General features: G+C 35.0%; 2 protein-coding genes across 8 annotated transcripts in view; both read left to right on the top strand.

The window, feature by feature from the left end:
• LOC106067072 (BTB/POZ domain-containing protein 2-like) overlaps nucleotides 1-23,670 on the top strand; it is a 37,962-nt gene extending 14,292 nt beyond the window's left edge. For 3 of the 6 annotated variants that reach the window (XM_056034452.1, XM_056034470.1, XM_056034442.1), the window contains exons 2-8: nucleotides 9,689-9,998; nucleotides 11,812-12,026; nucleotides 12,737-12,863; nucleotides 13,895-14,044; nucleotides 14,368-14,537; nucleotides 16,976-17,171; nucleotides 20,063-23,670. In XM_056034452.1, coding sequence (XP_055890427.1) covers nucleotides 9,789-9,998; nucleotides 11,812-12,026; nucleotides 12,737-12,863; nucleotides 13,895-14,044; nucleotides 14,368-14,537; nucleotides 16,976-17,171; nucleotides 20,063-20,509 — 1,515 coding nt within the window. In that variant the 5' untranslated portion in view covers nucleotides 9,689-9,788 and the 3' untranslated portion in view covers nucleotides 20,510-23,670. Of the gene's footprint in view, nucleotides 1-2,263; nucleotides 2,486-8,901; nucleotides 9,045-9,688; nucleotides 9,999-11,811; nucleotides 12,027-12,736; nucleotides 12,864-13,894; nucleotides 14,045-14,367; nucleotides 14,538-16,975; nucleotides 17,172-20,062 lie in introns of those variants that run through there. The other 3 variants (XM_056034467.1, XM_013226180.2, XM_056034478.1) reach the window with 3 other exon arrangements.
• A 1,733-nt stretch (nucleotides 23,671-25,403) lies between these two features.
• LOC106074282 (opioid-binding protein/cell adhesion molecule homolog) overlaps nucleotides 25,404-26,873 on the top strand; it is a 135,262-nt gene continuing 133,792 nt past the window's right edge. For both annotated transcript variants that reach the window (XM_056034422.1, XM_056034415.1), the window contains exon 1: nucleotides 25,404-25,676. In XM_056034422.1, coding sequence (XP_055890397.1) covers nucleotides 25,650-25,676 — 27 coding nt within the window. In that variant the 5' untranslated portion in view covers nucleotides 25,404-25,649. The remainder of the gene's footprint in view (nucleotides 25,677-26,873) is intronic.

Raw genomic sequence — 26,873 nt, 5'->3', positions numbered from 1 at the left:
ATACACACATCTACATATTTTTGTTTATGTGCGTCTCTTCTCGTCCTTTATTTGTTTGTCACATTTTACATTCATTCCACTTCATTGTCTGTTACATGTAGGACTAGTATTGATCCTCAAAACAAAAGCCCTATTGTCTGAGCTGAGATAGGTCTCGTGTCTCCTAGTTCTGCATGCTATAAGCACCGCAATTGTCATTGGGATGTTATCTCACTCTAGTCACGTCTCTATTGTTTTATTTTAACCCATGACCTGTTACTGTGAAGCTATATCATTTTTCCTTGTTGCCACGCGGCTTTGAATGTAGTATTAGTTGGCTGTAATCTCTTATTTTAATGGTCAATTTGTCGGACCGGGGTCGCGAAAGTCTTTGTTTTTGTTAGACATTGTTTTTATCTTCAACAGCAAAGAGCTCGGCTGTTTCTAACTCTACTGCTCTCCTACTTGACTATGCTTGTATATTCCTCTAAGTGAACACTATTAAATTGGAAACGCCCTTGCTTAAGCCAGTTTATCGAGCTTCCATTCTCTAGATAAACGGCTTAACTTGATACTTCGTTGCTTCGTTCCACGCACGCCTTGGTTGCTGACCCCAGCGATTACAAGACGCTACAAATTATCTGAAGAAAAAAAACAAACTATAAGTGCTTTTACGAAACGATGGAACCCACAGCTCTATGTTTATTGCTGGTTTCCGACTGGGAAAAAGCGCATGTTTTGATATATATATAATTCGTAAGAGAACCATATCGAGTTTTACAATGGACATTGTTGAGTTCCGGATTGTCATGACCCTAAGTCCTTCATCAATTATGTTGCACTCGTTCACCTCGCAATGTTGGCTATGGACGTTTTTTTTAAAGATGTAATATGTTGATAGTCACAATATGTTGATAGTTTCGAAGGCATGTGCACCCGATGTAGTGGTATTCTAGTAGTATCAGCACTAGAATGGCAGCTGTAATGTTTTGATAGTTTCCTCGATACATTGGCTAATGTAAATGCTATAGGCCTACATGTATTGATAACTTAATAAAAACATGGATAACTAATTAGATCTACGTGCACAGAAAACAAATTGAGTAGAACTGTAATGAGCAAATCCTTTTTTTTTTTTTTTTTTTGCTTCACACCTCCAACACCCACTGAATACTTTCCTGAGGAAACAAACGATAAAGTCTGACGTCATTAAGTAAGGATTTCAATCTAAAGTAAGGCAAAGCTTTCGTCGGGACTATGAAATGTATTTACCACATACAATCTAGATGTAGCTTCTGGTTGAAAAGATTGTCCTTCCCCTCCCTCTCCTCTTAATTGTGTACTCTGAATTCCAGTTTGTTTACAATGTGGTAATCAGTATGAGTTTATGGAAACACTGATCCTCTCTAAGCGTGAAACTGGTTGTCGGCGTGAGGCGACCCATTCGGAGTCTCGTAAACGTTTATCTCAGCCTTACAAGAGTTCAAAGTTCATTTAACTGTAACTAAGAAAATGTCCCACATGTACCAGAGAATTCTAGATCTCTAGACTTTAAAGCCAAGAAGTTCAAGATTGCACTAGCTATAGCCTTAGTCTCCTCAGCTTCATGCTAGACGTGGTAGCTGTGCTGGTCATTCAACGTCATAGAATGGTAGTTCAGAAATACAATTTTAACGCAGAATTATTTCTTTTAGCAGCGACAACCAGAATCATTTGCAGCGTTGGTCAGTTTGGACTGTCCTTTGTATTATTATATGAATGTATAATTATGGATTTTAAACATTAAAATAAACTTCATGTCTTGCGTGAGTCTTAAATGTCGTTAAATCCAGTGGGTCCAAGATATAGATGCTACGCTACTATTTCCTTTATTTTTCTTTTATAGAATTTCAGGGATATTTCCTTTATACTAAGGGGAAATACAACTATTGTATTGAGTCATGAGTAACATGAACCAACAACTGGCTTGGGCTTTGACACTACAACACCGATGTTTCATTGTTCGGCTATTGGTTATCATCATTTAGTGTGTTCAAAACATGCACACATAGAAATTATGCCTTACTAATATTTAGATCGTCTTGGCTTTCTTCGATTGGACACTTTGTTAAACAATGCGCAACAAGCAGCACACCCTGATATTACTATCTTTCTGATTCATAGATCAAACCTTTGTGTGTGGTGTCAATCACGTTTTGGTGTGTGTGTGTGTGTGTGTGTGTGCGGATTTTTGTTTTTACAAAACATTAATAGATTACCTTTTTGTTGTTGTTGTTGTTGTGTATTAGAGCGAGTGTTGTTGGTAGCCTCCTTAATGAGACAAGATTTCTTCAACACGACGTCATGGTAGACGTAGTTGTGAAATTTGGTGAAGGCAGTTTGTCCCGGGGAGTAGAACATTATTTAAAGACGTCTTTAAGCTTCTCCATGCTTTGAATGCATGTCATTGACATTGGAAGTTTTATTGATTCCACGAAATGCTTTCAGTGTAACAGTGTCTATTATTGTAAGTTACTGTGATCATGTGTTTGTGATATAACAAACAAAATATTTGAAGTGCATAAGTTATTTTTTCGATTTTGAGCTTGATTAGCGACTGTAATTTTGGTTTCAGTTTAGGAAGCTATCTACCCACGAACGCTTGTCATTTTGATAGCAAAGCCTATATCGACTCACTCTGTCTGTCTGGACCAGGGGTTCTCAACCTGTGGGTCGCGACCCCTTGAGGGGTCGATTGACGATTTGTCAGGGGTCGCCTAAGACCATCGAAAATATGGATTGTATTTTGTCTATTCTTCTATTGCTGTGTGTGTGTGTGGGGGTGGGGGTCGCGGCAGAGTGGTGGATAGTAAAAAGGGGTCGCCGAGCTTAAAAGGTTGAGAACCGCTGGTCTGGACCAAATTTTGAACGCGTTATTTCTCCTACTTCCCAATCTCGGATCAAATTGAAATTCAATAGGATGGCTGCCTGGTTGTGCGGTTTGCTCGCTGGACTGTCGTTCGGACTTATCGATGGTTCCGGGTTCAAACCCTGCCCGGTGCCATCCCCCGTCGTCCTGCGGGGGGTTTGGACTAGGAAGCAAATTACCTTCAACTCCGAAGAAACATCAGAAACAGGTGGAAAAATATAAATCCCACGGTATTTAGATATATGGCTGTAACTATGTAGTTTTGCCCATTATTTTGGCAGAGATCTTCTATTGTTCTACCATTGTGTACAGGCTAGACATGTTTGGCTCTCTGCCACAGCATTGCTCTCCTTGGTTTTGTAGTGTAACAAAATTGTCTCCCTGTCACGAAAAGTTAATGAACAGTGTAAGGTCAACCAGAGTAACCTCCCCAATCAGCAATCTTTATTGGGAGCATAGAGCTGGGTTGAATGTGATTCATGAACTTAAACTACACCCAAAGTTATTAAAGGTATTGTGAGTCTGTTGCGATCTAACATGGTGGCGTTAATTCTCATTGACGTTAATGATATGATCTTAAGTTTGAACGAGTTCATTGTTGTACCTGGAAATAAATAAAAAATCCTTGACATCGAATCCTATCTTGGGCTCCAGTCAGAATCAAAAGTCCTTGCTTACCGTATGTTGTTTATTGCTACCTGCAGTGTCAGACAGTAGCCCTGTAGTGTTGTTGTTCATTGCTACCTGCTTGTTTAGTTATGGCAACACAACAACAAAACAACAACATAAAATATTAGCACAAAACAACAACATAAGCTTTGTATTAGCACAAAACAACAAGTAGATTACTTATACATTTGTTTATTTACTAAGGACCCATTTTATTCTTAGTAACACAAAGGTTAATGAGAGTGTATGAAGTTACTGGTCATCCCGCATACAGCCTTAACTTTAAGTGCATTTTTTTTTTGCCTAACAAGCGATCTTTAGAATTTAGAAAAAAATCTCTACAAATATGATAAAAATATGTATGTGTTAATTAGGGATATCATCAATTGAAACTTATACCCCCCTGCCAAATACAAGCATAAACATGTTAAGTGGATTACGATACAAGCGACTGCTGGCATGATTACTTTATGACAAGAAAATGAAGCTTCTAGGCTTAGAGGTTTGCACCGTGGATTGAGAATCACTGGTTTGAATGGTGATCACCTATTTTATTACAAAAATGTTTTTGAATAGTTAAAAAAATGTTCTACAAAGTCATTCTCTCCTACAAAATGTTTATCCCCTTTTTTGGTCACAAGTATCTCTCTCTTTCTCTCTCTTCTGTAATTTAAGAAACGTACGGTCACATTGACCTTTAAGAGTAAATATAGCGCTCCCCAAAACATGTGGTTGTGTTCAAACGGCTAGCATCTAGGCATCAGTGGTCAGTACTGGTCAGCTCCGGTGGTGTGGTTTGAGCAAAAGTTTGTATTGGCCTACGGCCATATTCCCTTTGTGGGAGGGCCTTGCATGTAAATTCAACACCAGTCTTGGTTCGTGACAAGATTAACTCTTTCTCTTCTTTCTCCCTGGCCTCCACAATATTAAGAATCTGAGTTCAAAATGAAGCGGTCCTCCAGCCCAGCCTGTTTGTGTGTAGACACGTTGGTTTCTGTGAAGGACGTCATTCATGTGTTTCACTGTTTGGTCATTTTGGGACGAGAGAAATACTGTAGGTAATAGCGTAGTGTTATGATGAGAGTCACATCTGATTGTAGACATTCTGTGATGCTAGCCTAGTGTATGCTGCAAGAAGGGACGAAGTGTGTGTGTGTGTGTTTGCTAGAATGTTGAATGATGTTAGAGTGTACTAGCGTGGTTTGTATATTGGAAGTTTTGTTTTTCCTATCAATCAAACGTAGCAAGACAAAAAGAGGATGAAAGTTTGAAAAACAAAACATTAACACTTAACTAATGTAGTCAGTCGATCTGTGTTAAGTGTGTTGTTTCTTAGCTTTCAAGTATAAAATATTGAGAACTGTTTCATATATCAGCTTACTGTTTTGAAGGCAATATTGTATATCAGGGTATATGCTTAGACATCAAAGATTTGGACAAGCTGTGCTTGTTACAATACCTCTATTCAACTCATAACTCTGTGGAAACGTCTTGGTGGGCTCAAAAGCCTAGACAAGTATCTCGAAAACGGCTCTAACGATTTTTCTGGAAATTCGATAGTTGGAAAAAGAATTACTAGCTCGTTAGCCACGCAGTGAAAACTCTGGTTTGACCGTTTTAATTTTTCAATGTAAAAATAAAAAAAGAAATTTAAATTTGGCTAGAGAACTAGAAAATATTTCTCTTGAACGAACTATTCGTGTTCGGGTATTTCCCCGTGTAGGCATTATTTCATAAATGAATGTTCAGCAACATTTAGCGCATCGTCTTCTAAGTCTAGATCTAAAGGCTTGCTATTGGAATTCTTTGAAGATAAGTAAGATATATTCATTCGCTAAAACAAGATTCTCTCTTTTTTTTTTGGGGGGGGGGGGGGGGGCTAAATTATTATATATTTTTTTTTAATCTAACATTCATTAGTGATTAGGAGAAAAATAATAGCTCTAGAAGTTGTATAAAAGAAGTATTTTTTTTTAAAGAATTTTTAACGTTGTTCATGTATTAGTTCGAATGTTGCTGTCAGTCAAAAAACCCAAACAAAGGCAATGGCGTGTCTTCACTGGCAAATAGTTAGACCAACTAAAGTTCAGCTAGGACACTCGGGCGCTTGATTCAGTCTAAACACAGAGTGTAATCTGATTACTTGAGGCACGTCTTGGGTGTTCGTGCTTTTAAGTCTCTTTCTTTGACCACTTGGATCTTTTTTAGTGTCGGTCATGGAGGTCACGAATTGGGTCCGGTCATTTTTTGAAATAAAGGTTTCTTACCTTTGAATCTCTCTGCCTGCTAAGCACTTTTGAGTTGAAACCCCACCCCGCTCTTGCCCGACATCAGCGAAAGTGTTGTAGTTGGACATTTCTCTTTGTAAATGTTATACACCAGAGTTGTATGTAATACTATGTATTAGGTGTCAGCATGTATTCAAACGGCCCAAACGATTGATACGTATGGTGGGAAATGATTACGAATAATTAGTTTGAGCAAATGAAAGGAAAGTCGTGTCAAACATCGAACGATTCAGGAATTCGGGGTAACGCTTTCAGAATATTGTGTAACGCTCAAAAACCTTTCCGACAGTTTTCTATTGATATTATTTTAATGCAACATTGTTCTTACAGTAGACCTACGTTCGTCTATATAAAAAAGTGTTTGTTGACTAGTAAAACTATTGGGGTACATAATGGACTGGACACGGTTTAGACCTGCTGAAAATAAAAATGGAAAAGAAAATATTATTTATCTTATAGATTACAGACGTTACGTCAAAGGAGAAGATAATTATGTCTTACTCATTTCTTATGTCAATGTAGTCATGCGTGTTAATAAGTGTCTTAAACTCCTCTAAATCGTTAGTTTTCTTGACCGATTCAGACTACCCATTCTATGCTCTAACGGCACTAGGGAAGAATTTGTCTCAGCACATGGAATAAGAAATTACGTCAACTATAGTTTCTGTTTGTATTGTCCCAATACATCTTTTCGGCGTCATTTCCCGAGGGACTAACATCATTGATCAAATACCTTCACTGAAAGACCAACTGGAAAGGTAAAAGAGGGAGGCGGTGTGTGAGGCGGGTCTAGGGCGAGGTTCAGTTGATAGGCCACTTTGCCTCCGGTCAAGTTGAATCTCTAGAGGGAACAAATAGTACAAAGAAGTCGAGCTAACCAAAGCACAGGTTGAACAAATGTACATTGAAGTGTAAGAGTACACGGGATGAAGGATTGAGTTGGAGAGGGGAAGTACGGAGACTAAAAAGAAAAAGGAGGGGGGGGGGGTAAACACCAACTAGTTTACCGTGAGTCAATCACTGAAACCTATTGCTCAGTTTTTATACTCTGCTTTTCTAAATGGTCCGTGTCATCACGAGCAAAGTGAATTCATTTCTTGAATCCTGTTGGCTTGTAAAAATAGAGCGGTACCGCACACACACACACGGAATGAGTCATTGCTACTCAAGTCTTGACTATATGTAGACACTTCAGTACTTTTAAGTCACACTTCTATTGTAATAGTCATCCCTATTCATGTTCATATTTTTAGCCCACTACAATGGTACTCTAACTTGTTTTTTCGCTACTAAATTGAAGCTCTTTTCTCTTTAGTATTTCGCTTCGACTTGTTATGGAACCTCAGGCATTAAGCGATGCAACAAAGTGATTGGATCCTCCTTCCTTTTTATTTTTTGAATACCAAACAAAGGTCTCAAGAGGCCAACAAATGGACGTGAAAAACAAAGAAATACTGGAAGTGCCAACTTGTTGTTTGTGCGACTCCTTACAATCAGTTGGCCACAAGCAGGCCTTGTCCATTAGTGATTGCTTGGTTCAAAATGTGCCAAACTTTTGCAGCTCATATTGAACGCTCTTTGTGAGTGTCTGGTGTGACATGATTGCTAACCAGAAGGATTAGATTGCTGTTGTATCTAAAAATACGTGATCCTGTTGGGTACACTTACGATTGGTTCAGGCTAGAAGGACGTACTATACGGATACTACTGAAGGTTATAAAATGGACTTTTTTTTTTTTTTTTTTTTTTTTTTTTTTTAGCAATAAAGGAAAACGAAAGATCTAGGCAACACACCATTATCAAAACATTTTTTTTCTTCATTGTTCCACACTAAAGTTTTACATTTCTCAAAAGTTATTGTTTTTTTGTTTTTTTTTTTGTCAATGTTTTATCAAGGCACATGTTGACATGGACAAGGTAATGAGATAGGCCTACAATAGGAATTGTTTGAATTAGCATTTCTCCCCCCCCCCCCCCCCCCCCGGCCTTTCAGCAAGCTATTACTGTGATTGTTACACCGTCTGACTGTTTGGTTTTGCGATGTATACCTAGAGCGAGGGTGCGTATCTCGCCGTCGCCGTTTTATCTGCTCTCGCCCCGCGGAATTGTAGGCGATACAACATCAACAAAAATGTGTAGTTTGACCCAAAAAAATCTACTTTTTATAAAGTGTAGATAAAATGTTAATTGTTTCACTTCAATAGTAATGAACCTTCGTAACACAGTGATCTATCACTAGTTTATGAATTCTTTATTTGTTCACGTTAATGCTCTTCTCAAACTTTGTTCGGATCGAGATTACCAAGTGGTAAACACAATTCATTGTATTGCTTTTGTATCTGCTGAGTGGTAGTTTAATGTAGCATCTTTGATGCAGTAACGCCCTCTTTACTTGGCGACATCTAGGTATTCAGGATGTCGTGAAATTATGATATCATGTCATTTTATTTCTATTGCCGCATTATGGTCAACTTGTCGACACATACCTGTTGGTATCATGAGAGTACCTTAAGGACATTAGGTTGTTTAATGCTTCATAGAATTGGAAATCAAAATGGACTGGAGCTCCTGGCGCGCCAGAAACTGGCCACATCGTATCTCCTAAATTGATTGGGACTGTACATTCACATAGCGTCCCATCTATCGCAAGATGTCATGCTAAATATGTGGGCCAAAGAACCATAAGCACAGCATTTGTTTCACAGAAGTGAAACGTTAATTTGTCTATTCGACATTTTGTCCATAATGTTATTAGTAATGAAAATGAGAAAAATAATACATTAAAAACGTTGAAAGATCTAAATCTATAATTTTGCTGGACCTAAACTCACACAACTGACATTGACATTAGCGAATCATACTCGACATTGTGTTTCTGTTTTACCTAGATCTACCTTCCCCAAAACTGTCAGCTCTTTCCTCACCCCTACAAGTCTAGTTCTATTTTAAGACTAGTAGGTCTATATGACATAGAAAGCCATTGCAAACCTTATTTACACATGAACGCCTCCCGTGACGTCTGCTGCAGTCCCATTACTATTCGTCGTTTGTGATTTTTTTTAAATTTAAATACAAGTTTAAGAAATGCAGCATATCCTCAGGTCTACACTCCTACATATGTCCAAAGGTAGACTCTAGTTTGTGGTTTAATGGGACGTGATTGTGACATTGGACTACAAGATTCAGAACTTTGATATACAGTGTGTAATTTCGTATTTTTTATTTACTTTTGTCTGTAATGCTAGTTTGTAATTTTTGTTCATAGCCTTTAAGTGTGTAGATCTGGGGATGCAGTGTAGACCTATACACTGCATACTTCATCTATCATGTATAATGTATACTATTATGTATAGTGTATAGTATTCCAGAGTTCATTTATTATCAAATCTTGACTCATGGTATTTATTACACTTTACAATTTCATAAATAGCCAAAACAATATATGAAGAATATGTGGTTTAATTCTTATATCTAATAGCTTGGGATTTGAAGCATTGTTTTAACTGTTTATTTCTTTGATTTACTGTATGCCCAATTACAGTTTTTTTCTTTAATAAACAAAGATTTTCTTTTGATGTAACTATTATTACTTTCTGTGATTTCTAAGTTATGTTTGGCCCCAGGGTTTACTGCTTTAGAATCCTAAGGGGTAGATCTCTACCATTCTCCAATTTGAGAAAGAAAAATCTTAAAACACTTGATTTTAACATGTTTAAAAACTTACATTTCAGATTAGAGTTTATTTTGACTGATTGTACACTATATTTGTATGGTGTGTGTATTGACTGGCGAATTACAAAGATCTTCAATATAACTTATTTGTTTTATTTTAATCTGTTTACAGGTATACAAATCTGAATAAACTGAGTTGGAGTACCGGGTATATAAAACTTTGGCTTGTAAAGTGCTCACAAAAAACTGCAACCATTCCGTCACCATTTAACATGACCAGCAGTTCTTTGGGTGGGCTGCCCCCATCCTATCCTGGGCTGGATGAATCTGCGCTAGCAGAAAAAGCCTCTAATAATTCAGAAAACTCGGACGACAGTGGCATTGTAGATTACAAGGATCCAAAGGTGAGGGATATAATTAGTAATCTCCCCTGTTGTTGCTGTCCTGTAGATGAGGTCCATAAATTGAATAAACTTAGCAAGGTGAGGATGTGTGTTGTAAAACCTATTTCCTTTTAGGAGAAGATCATAAATTGTGGACTATATGAATAGACTTGCAAATTGTAGAAAGATATTTATGACCCTGAAAATGCTTGAAGAGTTTGATAATGGTTTACAATTTTTGCATAAAAGTTTCATTTCCTGTACATGTTATAATTTTTGGTGTTGTGATTTGTAACTCTTAATGTTTCACTAATTAAAAGCCAAAACTAATCTTCTGTTGGTAGATGTTTTACTACACCAAAGTTGTACCCTTGTGAAATACAGGGAAAAATAAATACAATGAGACAATGTGAGGGACATTTCCTTCTCAAACATCAGCATTAAATTCAACCTTCCTTTATAATTAGCCATTATTTTGTTGTATAAAACAAAACTCATTTTTTGCTATTATTGTTATTATTCCCTAATTTTATTCTCCTAGATGTCAGATGAAATTTAAAAAAATATATTATTAAAATACAAAGCACTTTCTAGTTGACTGAACAAACAAAAAAAGGAAAATACATTTTATAAAATGGAGGAAAGTGTAAAGCGCTTTATTTGTTTTTCTAATGTGATAATTCTGAGGCTTAGTGTTAAAATGGGGATTTTTAAAAACATTTATTTGCCTAGTGCTTACAGTCAAAGCCAATTAATCAGACCACATGTGTATGTGATAATTTCGTCCTAATAACCAGCTGGTCTGATTAACCGTATAATAGAATTTTGTTTTGGTACTTTAGGATTCAGTCCAAATTAGCAGTTTGTCCAATAACCTGCTTGACTGAATTGAAAAAGGGAGTATCACTTAGGAGTTTTTGATATGATCTTGAAAAAAAAATTAATAAAACATAGTTCATAGTTCATCAGAGTTGAAGCATGGCAGAGTAACATATTGATATGTTATAGGTTTATGGGTTTGAATCCTACTTCCTAAAAATTCAAACCTAGCAAGTCTGATCAGGCAGGACTGACAGACAAGTTAAATGAAAGTGTGTATAAAGGTTTACATATTATTTTTGTCTCTATTTTGTTTCTGGTTATGAGGGTTATGTAATAGATGTATCCATAATAAGAATAGGGGGAGCACTTAAATAGGACACTAGGAACAAATTCAATTTTAAATGTTTAAAGGGTTAGGGTTTTCTCTTTATTTTTCAATGCAGACAAAGTTTCCTTTTATTCCCAATTTTTTTTATGCTGATCCCTGTCAGTGAAAACAAAATTTTCATAGCTAAGGTAAACAGGTTGCCTCAAGCACAGGGTATCAAGCAGGTAGCAGCTCAACAGAATGTCAGGTGTTATCATAAGCAGATTATTAATGACTTCACAATGACATTGCTATAAGTGAAGTGCTTCAGTGTGAGAAGCCACCATCACACTTCACAACAGTCATTTATCAAATGGGGTCAAGTGTAGGAGCTAGGGTTTCTATATCTTTTGATAAGTAACATCAGAACAATAGTTACAATTCTTTGAATTTTTTCTTTCTTTCTTTCTTTTTTCCCTCTTTTCTTTCTTTTTTGAAATTTAATTTTCAAGTCTTAAAAAAAACAGAAATATTAAAAGATAAAAAAATTTAAGTCTTTTGCTTTTATTAATACATTGGAGACATCATCAAAGTCAATAAAAGCTTGTGAATCTTAAAATAAACTTTAAAAAAAATAAATTGGAAAGTCAGTAAAACACAATCAGCATTTTGACTGATAGTTTCTGGATTGTTGACATAGTTGGTGGTACCGTGGAAATGGATGATTTTTTTTTTTTAATGTTGTATGAAACAACTTTCACTTTTGACTTGATGTCTGCACAGAGTGTTGTTGAGCAGAACAGACAGATGTTATTAAACCAAATGTCCTGTGATGTCACATTTATCGTGGGAGATAAAAAGGAGCCAATAGGAGCCCACAAGTATGTGTTGATGACACGAAGTGTTGTGTTCAAGCACAAGTTTAGTGGAGCAGACGGCAATAGTTCAGAGGTCATCATAAAAGATATTCCTGAAGATTGTTTTTGGGAAATGTTAAAGTGAGTTCAATTTTGTTTTGAAAAAAATTAATGGAATGTTTTTAATGGACCTCATTCACCAAAACAAACTGTCACATGATAACCATTGTTAATTCAAATTAGGTCATAAGTTGTGTATAAAAAAAAGGATTAGCAGTATAACCCTGGAATTTAATAAGAGAATTTAAAATTATCATAGGTAGTGTTTTTTTTTCTTTCTATCCCTTGTTCACATTAGCAAAGAATGGAAACAGATTTTTTTAAAAGTCTAATTCTTCCTAGCAGCCTTGGTATATAGTTGGAAAGTGTTTGGACAGTAAATGGCAGACACTGAACCCTAGTGCCTACTGTTGAATAATGGGACGTGTATTTTATTTTAGAAAGATACCAAACACTAACACATTCTAAGACATTATTTCATGTGGGCTTTACTTCTAAATTCGCTTCTAATTTTTTCAAACCTTACTCAAGATTTTAAGTTTTTTTGTTTTTTTTTAATTTGCTTGATAGTTTGAAATAAAAATTGCTATAAAATCCTTTTAATTTGTTAACCTTTCAATGTAAAAGTTTGTTTTAATATGTGAAATTGTAACTTTTTGTCTCTCATAGAGTTTCATGCTCATCACTCAACTCATTCCCTTGTTTACTTTCTCTCTGTCTTACCTAGCACACATTTTGTATGAATGTCTTTCTTTTAAATTATGTTTCTTTCTTCAAACTTGTAAACCCAGACACATCTATTGTGAGGAGCAGAAAGTTCATGTAACCAATGTTGTGGGTCTCCTCTTTGCAGCTGATCAGTACAACTTGCTGAAACTGAGGCAGATATGTTTAGATTATCTGCACAATTGCCTTGAGGTGGGTTCAGTGGATTGGAAGTTAATATTCATTTCTAATATTTGTTTTTTGTCTTTACATCTACATTATACAATTTGTCTATTTATTTTTATTTTTTTTATGTTAGCTCAATTTAGTTACTACTGTGTTACTAGTGTACATTATTTTAATTTTCTGTAGAAATGAAACAGAAAGTAGACATTACAGCTCTCTTATGTTATCTTCTTCTTATCTTATATAATACAGACATTACTTCAAAAAAGAAGATGATTACGTCATACGCGTCATGCATTTAGTCATGCATATTAACCAATGACTTAAATGTTACATCACATCCTTTAAAGTATCTTTCAGAAACAACAATCAATTAATGTAAATATAATATCACAGTTATTTATATTTCACTGCTTCAGAGACCAGTTATCTGAAGTGAGAGTCACATGTGCGGGGCAAAAATTTATTAAAAAGATGACTGCATCTCATTAAACTCTTTTGATAGTTCATAGTCGTAATGGTCATAGAGAAAGTTTTAAAATACAGATTATCTGTGTTATATTTATAATCTAATTGTGATGGTTATAGAGAAAGTTTTAAAATACAGATTATCTGTGTTATATTTATAATCTAATTGTGATGGTCATAGAGAAAGTTTTAAAATATAGGTTATCAGTGTTATATTTATAATCTAATTGTGATGGTTATAGAGAAAGTTTTAAAATACAGATTATCTGTGTTATATTTATAATCTAATTGTGATGGTCATAGAGAAAGTTTTAAAATATAGGTTATCAGTGTTATATTTATAATCAAGAGCTTAGGACATAATTTTTCAGTTGCCATTCAGAGAATAATGCTTTTGTTTGGCTGATTTCTAGGAAAACAACTAACCTTTTTAGTTTGGTCTTCACTATCTAACAAATAGTCTGAGATTAGGATGATTTTCATTACTTAAAATATTTGAAATTTTAGTTGGAATGTTTAAAAACTTATTTAAAATGATTAGCAAAGTCTATAGCCAATGACTAAAGGTTGTGTATCCAAACAATTCATAGATTAACAATGCCTGCTACTTGTTGAATGAGACCCACATCTACGGCTATCAGGAAGAAGAAAAAAACATCTTGAGCTATATACGAAAGAATGCTTCTAAAGTATACAACACAGTAGGCACATATCTTTTGACTAGGGACCTCCTCAACCAGGTTTGTTCATTAGTCATTGTTAACATGAGCTGATATAAGAGTGTTATACTAAGTAACAAGAGTAACACTTAAACATTCTTAAAAAGAGAAAATTAAACTGCATCAAACCAGTGTGTTGATTCAGAACCAGAACTAATAAGAACATTGACATTGACACAAAGATCTAAGCTAGGTAAAATAAACATTTTTTTATAGAAGCACTGTTTGTTTTGGGATGATTCCATTGTTATCAAATTAGGTATTAAATTAATTGGTATTAAATTGATTGGATATGATAGAACTCCTTCATGCAAGAGTGATATAAGAAATGATTCTCTTGTTAGATCCTGACTTTACCTGGTGTGGAAGTGGAGGAGGATGTTAAAAAGGACGTCTTGACTCGGTGGGCAAATAATCAGCGCAAAGAAAACAAGCAAGAGACCAGTGTTGATAATTTGATGGATTCCCTTCAAGATTGTCTTTATGTTTATCGAGATGATTCTCACTGTCATAGGTAAGTGATTTTTTTTCTCTTTGTATTTTAATTGCAATGAAAAATAAAAGTTGTCAGGTTACAGGTGACCCGGCAAAATAGCGCTGACTTATATATGATGTGTATAAAAGTACCAGATTATTAGCTATTTAATGTCATGGTTGATGTCTTTTTCAATAGTAATAGATCTAAAAGTATGACATATTTGCAGAAAACGAGAGTACTTAAAATTTTTTTATTATTCCCTTTTTCACCTATGTTTAAAATACATAACTTGCTAAGAATAGGATTTTGAAATGTGGTGACCCTGTTCAAGCAGTGATGGAATTTCTACGTGACATTTCCTACAATTTAACTTTGTGAAAGTTTGTTTGTGTGTGTGTATAAATCTGACAAGTATCTTTGCCTTTTTTCAAAGTACACTTTTGGAATGTAAATAAATGATATATTTTGAAATTATTCATTTTAGCTAATTATAATTTGTGCTTACTGTTTGCATATTTATATTTTAAGATAACTAAAGTGTTTCATCCAAAATGACTGAAAAGTAACGATAACATTCAAACAAAAAATAATGGCTCTATTCATATTTTACGATATCTAAAGTATTTTTTTTTTAAATGACTGAAATATATTTTTTTCTGCTCTATTTTGTTCACGCTATTTGGTTCACTTTATTTTGTTCACTTAATTTTGTTCGCGCTATTTGGTTCACGCTATTTTGTTCGTGCTATTTGGTTCACTTTATTTTGTTCGTGCTATTTGGTTCACTTTATTTTGTTCGCGCTATTTGGTTCACTTTATTTTGTTCATGCTATTTGGTTCACGCTATTTTGTTCACGCTATTTTGTTCGTGCTATTTGGTTCACTTTATTTTGTTCGCGCTATTTGGTTCACTTTATTTTGTTCGCGCTATTTGGTTCACTTTATTTTGTTTGTGCTGTTTGGTTCACGCTATTTTGCCCGAGCTATTTTGACGGGGTTCCCAGTTTACCTCAAAGTGTTTTGTTTTAGAGGAGATGACATAGTAATACGTAATGGCACACTTCTAACGAATAAAGTTTCTTACAAGTCTTAAAGATCTCTGAGGCAAGTAATGTTAATTTTATTTGTCTCTATGGTCATGTCTAGACTAATACGGCAACAAACTACCATTGATATACTTAAAATGAGTGGACAACCTATATTTTGAACTTTAAATTGCTTCACTTTTAGTTCACTATGTACTCTCACATCCTAGAGAGCCCTAACCATTATTAGTCAGCCTTTCTGAAAAGAAGTTAAATCTAGCTCTGTCTTTGTGCATCTCAAGTGCAATGCAAGTCCATGTAGAAATAAAGTACAGGAACAGAATCAGTGAATGAAAACTTGAATACTTTAATGAGATAAACTTGACAAACAAACACAGTAGACTCTCTGATTACACAATATTAAAAAACTGAATTCCTATAACCACAAGTAAATCCTGCTCCAAACTTCCTTCTCAGCCCTTTTATATTCAGTTCTAGCATATTGTTACAAATGAACAGTGACAGGTAGAGGTCACTACCTGTGTCCCCAGCAAGATGACACAGCAGTGAGTTTTCTCTGGAATCTACGTGTATAATCAAAGACAGGATGTGACATGTCCTCACGTGTTGTTCCAGAAGGTACTAGCAGTGTTTTTGCAATATTGGAGGAGCGATTAGGGACTCTATATAAACCAGAGAGTTAATGTGAAAAGTCAGTCGTCGAACTGTTGTCTTCTGTGCGAGACAGTAGAAGAGAGATGTGTTTGACTCGACTCAATGCAAGTTAACTAGGGTAGAGTTAACTGGAGTGGACTACAGCCATTAAAGTCTATACAGCGAACTACAGTGGACTTGAGCCGTTACAGTCGATGTAAGACGTGTAGAGCTCCGATTTGGTAGAGTTGAATACGACTTGGAACAGCTGAGTAGAGCGGAATACGGCTCAATGCAAGTTGAGAAGAGATGAATTGCAACGAAGTATAGCTAACTGTAAACTACCAGATATTGTACAGTCTTCTACGCTACATGTTACAGTGATGAATTGCTAGAGTTAATAGTCAATAAAGTAATATGAAGCTGACAGTTGAATTGTCCAGTTCTTTGCAGTGTTTTTATTTTTGTGACTACTAGTACATTTAGCTAGAAGATTCAGAAATACATCACACAATATCTTCCCTGGAAGGAAGGGGATGGAAAGTAAACAACAACTTGTTTCTTGGTTCCTCTTGTTAGGGCACTAGATGATTTTCTAGATGGTTCAGAGTTCCTATAATGTTAACATCATTTTAATGTTCTTATTGTGCATATACAACTGTTTCACCTAAAAATAAAGTTCAATATAGTTCTTATGTATAAAAACATTTATGCTTGATATGAAGTTCATTACTTTAGTAAACTAAACAAGCTTCAAACCTTTTTTTTTTATATTGTTTTTTATTGTGCTTGTAGATACATCATGGACAGTCTGACAACAAGTACAATCTTTGCTGAGCCACCTGACCCCCTACTTCTGCCAGTAAACGATGCAGCTAGGACAGACGAGAGTGATGGTATGTCCACTCTGTCCACACCGACCAGCTTGACCTCATCAGTACATACTTACAGCAAGCTTCCTAGTTACAACAAGTGGGCAGATTTTGAACAGGTACATATTGCTCTACATATCGGTTGTTATTCTTGTTAATACAAGCCTAGTCTTTGTACAACATTGATTGAGAAATATTGCATCCCATATTAATCTTCGGACTCAAAGACAAGCCGTATCATAATATATATATATATATCTATATAGTTATGCTTTTTTAGCTGCCCCCGAAAGGGGAAAAGACGCTATTAGTTTTGTGTGAAATGTCTGTCTGTTTGTTCCGTTTAGATCTCGTAAACTAGAAAAGGTAGTGAAAATCCGACATCACAATATTTTAGACCAGGGGTGGGCAAATTACTGACCGCGGGCCACATGCGGCCCGCCGATACCTACAGAAATCAGGTGTGCCCACAGTATATACATATTAAAATGCAAATATATTAAAAATAATATCTATATAAATTATTGAAACTGTTTCATTATAAAAAGCGTTAAGTAAACTAAGATTAAGCTAATTGGCTGTACAATACACTCAGTCAAAGACACAATCTCATGTCAGTATTTATTCAATGCTATGAAGAACTGTGTTGAGTATTGGATAGGCTTGAAACAAGATGACAAGTGTAACAACTGATGGAGTTCGTGCTTTGAATGAGAAAAATAGTTGTTGTTTTATTATTATTATTTTTTTTTATATATCCCAACCATAAACTCTAAACAGCAAAGATTACACAAAGCTGCATACAATTGCAGCATACTATTTCTAGAGATATACATAGTAATAGTACTTATTTGGGCAAGCGGGTGTTAACAACAGGTAATTAAGATTTAGGAACAAAAAAATCCATGGGCAAGGCAGAAGAGAAAACTATGTTATGTTACTCGGAGGACATTAACTGTGACCTTGTTACCAATAGTTGTAATGAAAGTGGAAGACAGATTTCAGGTGTTTCATAATTTCTATTGCAATGGGTTGCTTGCATATGAAATGTAAAAGCATGTTAAATCTTTTCAAACAAGGCTTTCCCATTTCTACAAGCAAGCTAAAGAAAAGTTTAGTCATTTTCTTTTCCTGAAAGGCGAAACTATTTCTAGAGAAATGGTTAAAAGTACAACACTTATTTAGATTTCTTAATTGCGCAATTTATAAAAGCAAATTTTAAGGCGTTAAGAACCAGTTTTCAATACCATCAGCTCACCATTTAGCGCAGAAGCTGATTCAGCTCCAGAGGACATGACTCCAGGCAAAGAGAAGATCCAGTCAGTACATGCACAGGAGTCTTATGGATGCCAGAAGCTGTATTTCCACACTTAAAAAAAAACTTTGATGCTGTTCACACTATTTGGGTACACATACATCTGTTCTTCTTCGTTCTCAGTTTACATGTTGGAGGGTTCAGATCAGTAATATGAGATGAACTGCGCATGGTTTCCAGATCTGGCAGTTCTCCAAATAGTTTTTGTTCTATAGAAGGGTTTTGGGGTCAGAGTGTTGTTCGGGTCCCTTGATTTAGTATGCACAATTGAAGGACATGGTCAGCATAATCTGGTGATGCTTAACAATGACAGGTTTAGCTCGTCCTGACATTTAACTTTCGGAGCATATATTGTCTCATTCAGTGAATAAGCATTTTTTAAAAACCTAAACAGGTAAAATCACTGGTCGAAGTTGACTGACTGTTATTTGACAGCAGTCACAATGATAACAACTAGTAAGCTAGTTCCACAGTTCCAGAACATTTTGCACGAGTGTAAAAAGTAAAATACTGCACACTATGTACAACTGTATATTTGCGGGGATATTGTTTATATAAAAAGACAACTTCAATTTTATTTTTAAAAATCGTATATGCGGCCCGCCATTCCCAAATTTTTTAAAATGCGGCCCTCGATACAAAAAGGTTGCCCACCTCTGTTTTAGACCATTCAAAGTTCTGATACAACGGCTACTTTTTTTTTTCTGAAAGCGAAAAAACTAATTTTTTAAATCCCTTTTGCAAGCAGTTTTTTCATAAAAATACACCACTTTTACAACTATTAACTATTAAACACTCAAACACTTGAGGCTCTTTATTAGGGGAGATAGCAGTTTTCCATATTTTTAACACATTTATGCAAACGGTTGTAGATTTTTTGTCGAAAATTTTTGTTTTTATATTTGTATTGTTAAGTTATGTAAGCTCTGTTATACTAGTTATTATATTTACACACAAACAAATGTTTACTATTTTTTTAAAGAGAAAAAAACTATTTAGTATGCATTATAAGTTAGACATAATTAAAAAACGAATAGTAATCTTGTAAACTGCATTTTATTGTAAATTTTTTTTTTATACGGAAATGTATTAATTTTGAGGATTTGAGTAAGAGATTGAGCCTTTTCCAAACAATTGCGTCAATTATATAACTTCAGTTAGGCCAGGGGAGGAGCTGTAGCTGAGCAGTAAAGCGCTTTGCTACCAAACCGGGGGTCCTGGGTTCGAATCCTGGTGAAGACTGGGATTTTCAACTTTGGAATCTTTGGGCGCCTCTGAGTCCACCCAGCTCTAATGGTTACCTGACATTAGTTGGGGAAAAGTAAAGGCGTTTGGTCGTTGTGCTGGCTACATGACACTGTTAACTGTTGGCCACAAAAACAGATGAACTTTACATCATCTGCCCTATAGACCACAAGGTCTGAAAGGGGAACTAGTTAGTCCAGGTTCACATCTAACTTTACATTCACTTTCATCTATCCTTTGATCTGCTGGACCGTTGGGGCACTACACAAGATCTGTCAACCTTCTTTCTCCATTCTTATCTGTCATTTGTCTTCAATATAATTTCATTCGGATGTTCTTTTTGAAAATATTGAAGCCTGCCTGGGTGGACCACTTCGGGGGCTGATTTTGAGTTTGTGTTTCCACACAGACTGTCTTTGTAACCTTGTTTATTATACTTTTCTTCCATAGGTCACCAGATTTCAAGAGCTATACTCTTCTAGTATCAACGATGCCAAACAACCAGATGCAATATCCTTCACTGTGGATCATAACATTTATCTTTATGGCTTCAGTATATATGGACCCAAGAAACAGGGGGAAGGACACTATAAAATTGATGCCATACTCACTCGCAAGAAAAGGGATATTGTCATGGAAACCATCAGCATCAAAGGGGCTGGTGTCATTCTGCCCTGTATGTTTGAGCGGCCTGTCAAAATCGATAAAGGTCTGCCCTACACATTAGAGTTGTACATAAAAGGTCCAGAGTCTCACTTGGGGGCCAGTGGACAATCAGCAGTTCAACAAGGCACTATACTTTTTACCTTCTTTGATGCTACCAAAGTGAAGAAAAGCCGCAGCAGTTTGAAACAGGGCCAGATTCCAAGGTTGTATTACATGCCTAGAAATAAATGAGTTTGCCTCCCTTGATGTGAAAACAATATCTGTGAACAGTTTTGTGGCAACACTGTTGTGACCTAACCAAAGTGAACATCATCCTCGTCATTGTAGATAGTTCAGAGCAATGTTTTGGGGTCAAGGTTATTTATTTATTTATCTGTTGGTTGATGTAATACCTACACATTTTTTTCTTTTATGAAATCCTTTAAAATTATAGAATTAAAAAAAAATTATGATGTGAATAATATTCTAAAAAAGGCAATATTAAATTTTATGTACAATGCATTTTAGCTAAATATTGTGAGAATATAATTTGAAGGACATATTAAAAAAAAAAATGACACGTAGGTTCAATTTGATAATTAGATTTAGACTATATTTTAAGTTTTTGCAGTTTTAATCAAATTTGCTTTGAAAAAAATAACTAAAAACAATTATTGCTGCTAATTTATGCAAATAATTCTTTCAAAGTATAGCTTCAATAGTTCAACTTGTTATTAAAGATTTGATAAAATACAGTAATATATTTTGTTCTCATATTGATGACATCAACCTTGATGTAAATATGTACATGTTGTTCCAAAAATGTAAGATGTTGTTTCTAACTTGTAAATAGCAAGTTGTTTCTGAACTGGAAGTTCCACATTAGGATATCCAGTGTTTGACCAATCTAGTCCATGTAAAGTTGGTGGCGGTGAAACTATGCATTCATTTCTTCTACTTGTATGCTGAGGATTTGTTTTGTCTTGGAGACTAACCTCTCACACAAGTGCATAAAAATAAAAGTACATTTGTTGAAGTCATTATCACCCTGTACACTTCAAGTATTTAGATTTTTAAAAACACATCTGTTAGAGAATGTTAGTTTATATCTTTTGACTTCCATTGTATGATTTCATTTTTGAATGTGTTTTTAAGTGCATTCCCTCTCTCATTCCATAATTCAAACATTTTGTTATCATAGAAAAACAGCAACATAGATCTAGGTTTATGTTCAGAAGTAAACAATTTCAGTTTTGTTTTGATTGCCAAGAAGTGTCTGGAAACACAGGCAGATTAGTGGAAGTTATATTTTTATGATTTTTTTTTTTTTTTTAAACTTTGAACTAAAATGTGAATTGAAAGCACAAATATTTTTTCAATGTAAAAATGTGAGTTAAATCTTCATTTTTATTCATCTCATAATTTAGATCCTTTACATTTTATGTAACCAGAGAAGAAATACACCTTTTTTTTTCTGTCTCACTGTTTATTTGAGCTTTTCATTTCTTTTAAAATCACATTTGTTCATATTTTGATGAAACATTTAGATCAGTTGATATTTGTATTCTGAAGATGAATTAGTCTTGAATTAGTTTTTTTGTTTACATAACAGTTTTACTAGTTGATTGAATTAGAAGATATTAGTCAAAATATAATGAACTATTCACCCTATTGAGTAGTAGTTCACTTGAGCCTTACTGATGTACATACATATTTGTGTAACATATACTAAATAAAAGCAGATCATTGTTTTCTAAGGTTAGTGATACCTCACTATTAATTATGAGATTTGGTGGTTGAAGTTGACTACACATTGTTGTGTATGGACAGAATCAGTTATATAGATATAATGTTTTCTTATTGAATGAAATACTTGTTGAGCTGTTTGACCATGACTTTGGTCTTTGCCTCAGAATTTCCTGGCCAGTTTTGAAACATGGTACTATTCATTATTTCCTTGATAACTTGGTAGATATTGGTACTTATTATTTATTGATCCTATCTATCGAGTCAAAGCACTGGAGTTAATGTACTGGATATTTCACCTTTTTATTTGGTTCTACTATGTGCGATGGACTAGTCTCCCTAAACTATTAAGGCATTTGTTTATCAAGTATATATTGTGCTTATATTTCTTAAATAGGATTTATTCTAATTTCTTTATTCTTAGTAAAACAACAAAAAAGACCCAATGATAATGTATTATACTGTATTACTCTATGTCCTGATTTCTGCAGTTTTGTGAAAATAAGGAATTTCAGCCAACATTTTTTTTGCCTTTCATTTTTCTAGTATTATTTATTTGCCCAGATTTCTCAGACTTTTATCAAGCTATTTTTAAAACTGTTTAAAACTACTTAATATTTAAAGAAAACGTGGGCATTTTAATTATCTTTGGTCTATTTAAATTTAGAGATTATGTTTTTTTTAGTTTCAGTTGACATGTATTGCTACCACTTTATTTATTCCTAAACTTTTTGTTTATTGTATGAGAGAATGTGTCATCAGTGACCTTGTATAGTTCCAAACTTTTGTTTGGCTGTGTTTGTATAACATTTCCTACACTGACAACGATGATGGCCAGTTTGAATGACTTGTTCTCTCCTTACATCCCCCAGCAAAATGTTTTATGTGCAGAACAACTTTCAGCATTCAGGCGTGAGGGAGAGACACAGAAATTAATAAACTGATATTTCAACTTGTTTCTCTGATCTTTGGTCCTTTGTTGTGACTTCGACTGTTCTCAAACCAAAATAAGTTGTGATTTCATTACTTCTGGAATTTATGATTATAATTTGCTTGTTGTATTTCATTTGAATTAAGGTATCAGAAACATTAGCATGTTGATCTCCCCTGGACCAATGTTGACATGACTTGTTTTGAACTCGTTATCAAAAGTTGATGGTGATATTAACTATGTCTTTCTGCTGTATGAGGCTTGGTGGATTCTTACAAAACTGCAAATATTCAACAGATAACTTCTTCATGAGAAATGTTGTACAATATTTATTTTGTATATAAGTTCAGCTTATCATAAAAAAAAAATTTTTTTGAAGCATTGTTCATTTTCTAATTGACCAGCTGAAAATGTAATAAATTTGGTTTCAAATTCATCTTTGATAATAATATCATTAACATCTGAGCTACAGTTTCAATTTGTAAAGAGTCTTTCAGACGATGTTCATTGAATCAAAATGTGTCTTGTATATTTTAACTGTTGAATCAATTTTAGTTTCCTTTAGTGGAGTGCTTTATTTCTTCAATATTAATGACTTAATGTATTGAATGAATTATACAATTTTAAAGCCTTCATTTGCTGTACAAATAAAATCACTTTAAAATAAAATAATGGAAGTCAATGGAGTACTCATGCTCATACTGTACAAACCAAAAAATAAAATAATCAAATGGAAGTTTTTTTGTGTTCTTGAAGTATCATTACATGTACATTGGTCTTTGTATGAATGGTAGAGTTGAAATACTTGACCATCATTTCATGCAGCATGTTGTAGAGGTATAAGGCAAAACATGACATTGGCATGAACTATGTATGAAATAGGAAAGATTGTGTCTCAAACAATTTCAGTTATCTTGTTTTTCTTACATTTGAACTCACCAAGATAAAACTGAGTGAAGTCATATATTCGTATCATAACAATAGCAATAACATTTTCCTGGCTTTACTGGCAACCCTTGGATCAATGCCATACTTCTTGACAAAGTTTAGTAATATATTGATATCTCGTTGGTAGTCATGCATATCAGTTACTTCTAACTTGAAACAGTTATCCTACACAGGGATCAGTTTCCTGGCAGTCCAGGCAAGGGGAGGGAAGACATATAATCAGCTGTAGTAACTCTCTGACCGGATTACAGTTGTCTTTCCTTGTTGTCACGTGATGATCCTCCCCGAATGAGCTGCTGTCATATCTCGCTCATGTCAGACTCGAGGCTGATGTCACTATCACTGAGCTCTCTACAGGTTCTGGGCCGGGATCATTCTCTCTCCTCCCCCCCCCCCCCCTCACCAAAGTTGTGTCACTCGTGTAAAACTAAATGCAACGTTTGGTAGTGACATGGACTTAGGAGCAAAAGGAGAGAGAATTTGGATTACAGAAAATAATACAAAAAAAAGAATGCCATGAAAGGATGCACTGGACTATATCCATGAGATTTAGTAGAGCAGAGAGAAAGGGAGAGAACAACGTAAAGCATATATTCATGTCCTTTAGTTTTCTCCAGTCCGATAATGGAATCACGGATAGGAACATAAATAAAGTAATACATTGTAGCTCTACTCATGAGATACAGACTCGGGTATCAATGGCTAGGTTTAAAATGATGATGGTTTACATTCCTCTCCACCAATGATCTGTATGGCAAACGTTTGGCTTGTGATTGAGGTCCAGGTTTGAGTTTATTGGTCATACACTGGAAGTGAAGGCTCAAGTTTTACTAGAAAGTTGCCCCTCTGTGTAGTTGGAAGGAGAAATGGATAGAGAGTAAGGATGTCTAATAGAGCAAGCATTGATGGCCTTTATATGTTCAGATTCATAGCATGTCAACAAAGACAAATTATAATTAACTTCGCTTTTTGTTTCCCTTTTAAGCGCCCCCCCCCACACACACACACACATTTCCATGGAAAAAAAAAGCCATATTGTTTTTGTACTTTCTGTCTGTCCGGCTGTCGCCTTCTGATCAAATTATTTGTCAACAATATATTTTTCCTGTCCCACCACTTTCATGAAAATCAAAAGTTCCTTCCCTTGACATTTGTTGTTATCCCACCTCTTTTCCTTGTATCCTTGATACATTTCCACGTAGGCCTAGAAATACAGCGAATTCGATCAGCTCAAAACTCCCTCTCTCTCTTTCTCTGTCTCTCTCTTTCTCTGTCTCTCTCTTTCTCTGTCTCTCTCTTTCTCACTATAATATGTATATCTATACCCTCCGCTTAAAGGCGTCTTCCTAACCCAAACTTGATCTCTACAGAAACAAACAATACCTAAGATCGCTTCCTATCTTTCACTTTGCTCCTACGCTGAGCGTGCGGACATGATATTATAGTTGACCAAAGAAAACATTGGGTGAAGGAGGAAAGAGGGCGAGCTCGACCAACATTAAGTCGCTGTGACAAGCCAATTTCTTGATCCCTTTATGCAATAGAATGCAAGACTTGCAACGCCCAAATTGATATTGACTGTTTCTAGGCGTGCTGCTCTATAACTGAATTCTTAAAACATCTAATGCTCATTTCGGGCCCAGGAAGTTGGCTTAGGACTCAACAGAAGCCAATTATGGCGCCAGTGTGTTTTTGTCGCTCTTCATAAGGGAGGTAAGAATCTCGGAGCTGGAGCTTCAGCAAATTGGATCCACCGAGAATGTTCATATGAATCAAGGGAACCCGAATGACAAGGTGGGTATAAAACTATAAATAGTACTAAGCTTTTATAAGGCGAAGTTTACGCTCAACTAATAGAGATAAGCAACGAAAACCACAACCCCTTCAAACATGAAACTACATGCATTGGAAATGTTCATACATGGCGGAAAAACTTAAACCAGCTTTTTGGCGTTTCAGGTGTACGGAATAAAAGAAGTATTGATAAGCACGACTTTCTTTTTTTTTTTTTTAAAGTAATTTTTCTGTTTCACTTTTTAACACTGTAGAAACAAATTGTATTCAATTTGTATTTTATTTAGTTGGAAACTTTAAAAATCATTCTAGCGTCCTTGACTTACGTGTGTCACGGGCAGTGGCGTAACTAAGGGGGGGGGGGGGATGGGGGGGAGAATTTTAAAATCCCCCCGGGCCCCCACCTAGGGGGGGGGGCCCAAATGGGTGTCCGAAATTTATTTGTAAATACATAAATTAATATATTTGATTGACAAATAGTGTCAACGGGTGTCTTTTTTTAATCAACATTTACGGATTAAATTTATCACAAAGACTAAACCTAGATATTTTAAAAATATTTTTGCCGCAGAGATCAGATTTTACAATATGTCACTTTGTTTCCATTTTAAACTTTGTTGCCACGAATAAAACTGCATTATATACAGCGAATTCCAGGTATCTTGTTACCTTTACTAATAATAGATCTAAATGGCGAGTATTATATGGCTACACTAATTAACCTTGAAGCAAAATTTACAGAATCGAGTATAACTAAAAGTTATTCTTAACAATGCTAAAATTGTTCATTACTCGGGTTTGGCGTCTATAATTTCAGAATTAAACTTCACACTCGAGTTATTACCCCTTTATTTATCTTTCCTCAATCCAATGGAAACTCTCTCTTTTTATTTACATCTAATGATCTAATCCTTTTGCTTTCGCACAAAACATAAACAAAAAATAATGACGTAATATCATATAATATTAATACATCCTTCCTATTGAAGTTATTATCACACCCTTCCTTTTAAAGTTTTTAATAGTGATATCTACTAGCAGGGCCGGCCCTAGCATTTGCGGGGCCCTATGCGAAACAGATCGCGCGGGGCCTAGTCTGGGTAGGGATAAGCATAATGTCAAAATTATTTTTTTTGAATTAGAAAATAGGCCTACTTTCGTCTTTGCAATAAATTTTTATCAAATGAAAGCTCGCAA

This window comes from Biomphalaria glabrata, chromosome 1, assembly GCF_947242115.1.
Source record: "Biomphalaria glabrata chromosome 1, xgBioGlab47.1, whole genome shotgun sequence".
NCBI classification, from domain to species: domain Eukaryota; kingdom Metazoa; phylum Mollusca; class Gastropoda; family Planorbidae; genus Biomphalaria; species Biomphalaria glabrata.
Note: the sequence above shows the minus strand (reverse complement) of the source record. Positions and strands in the feature narration are given on the sequence as shown.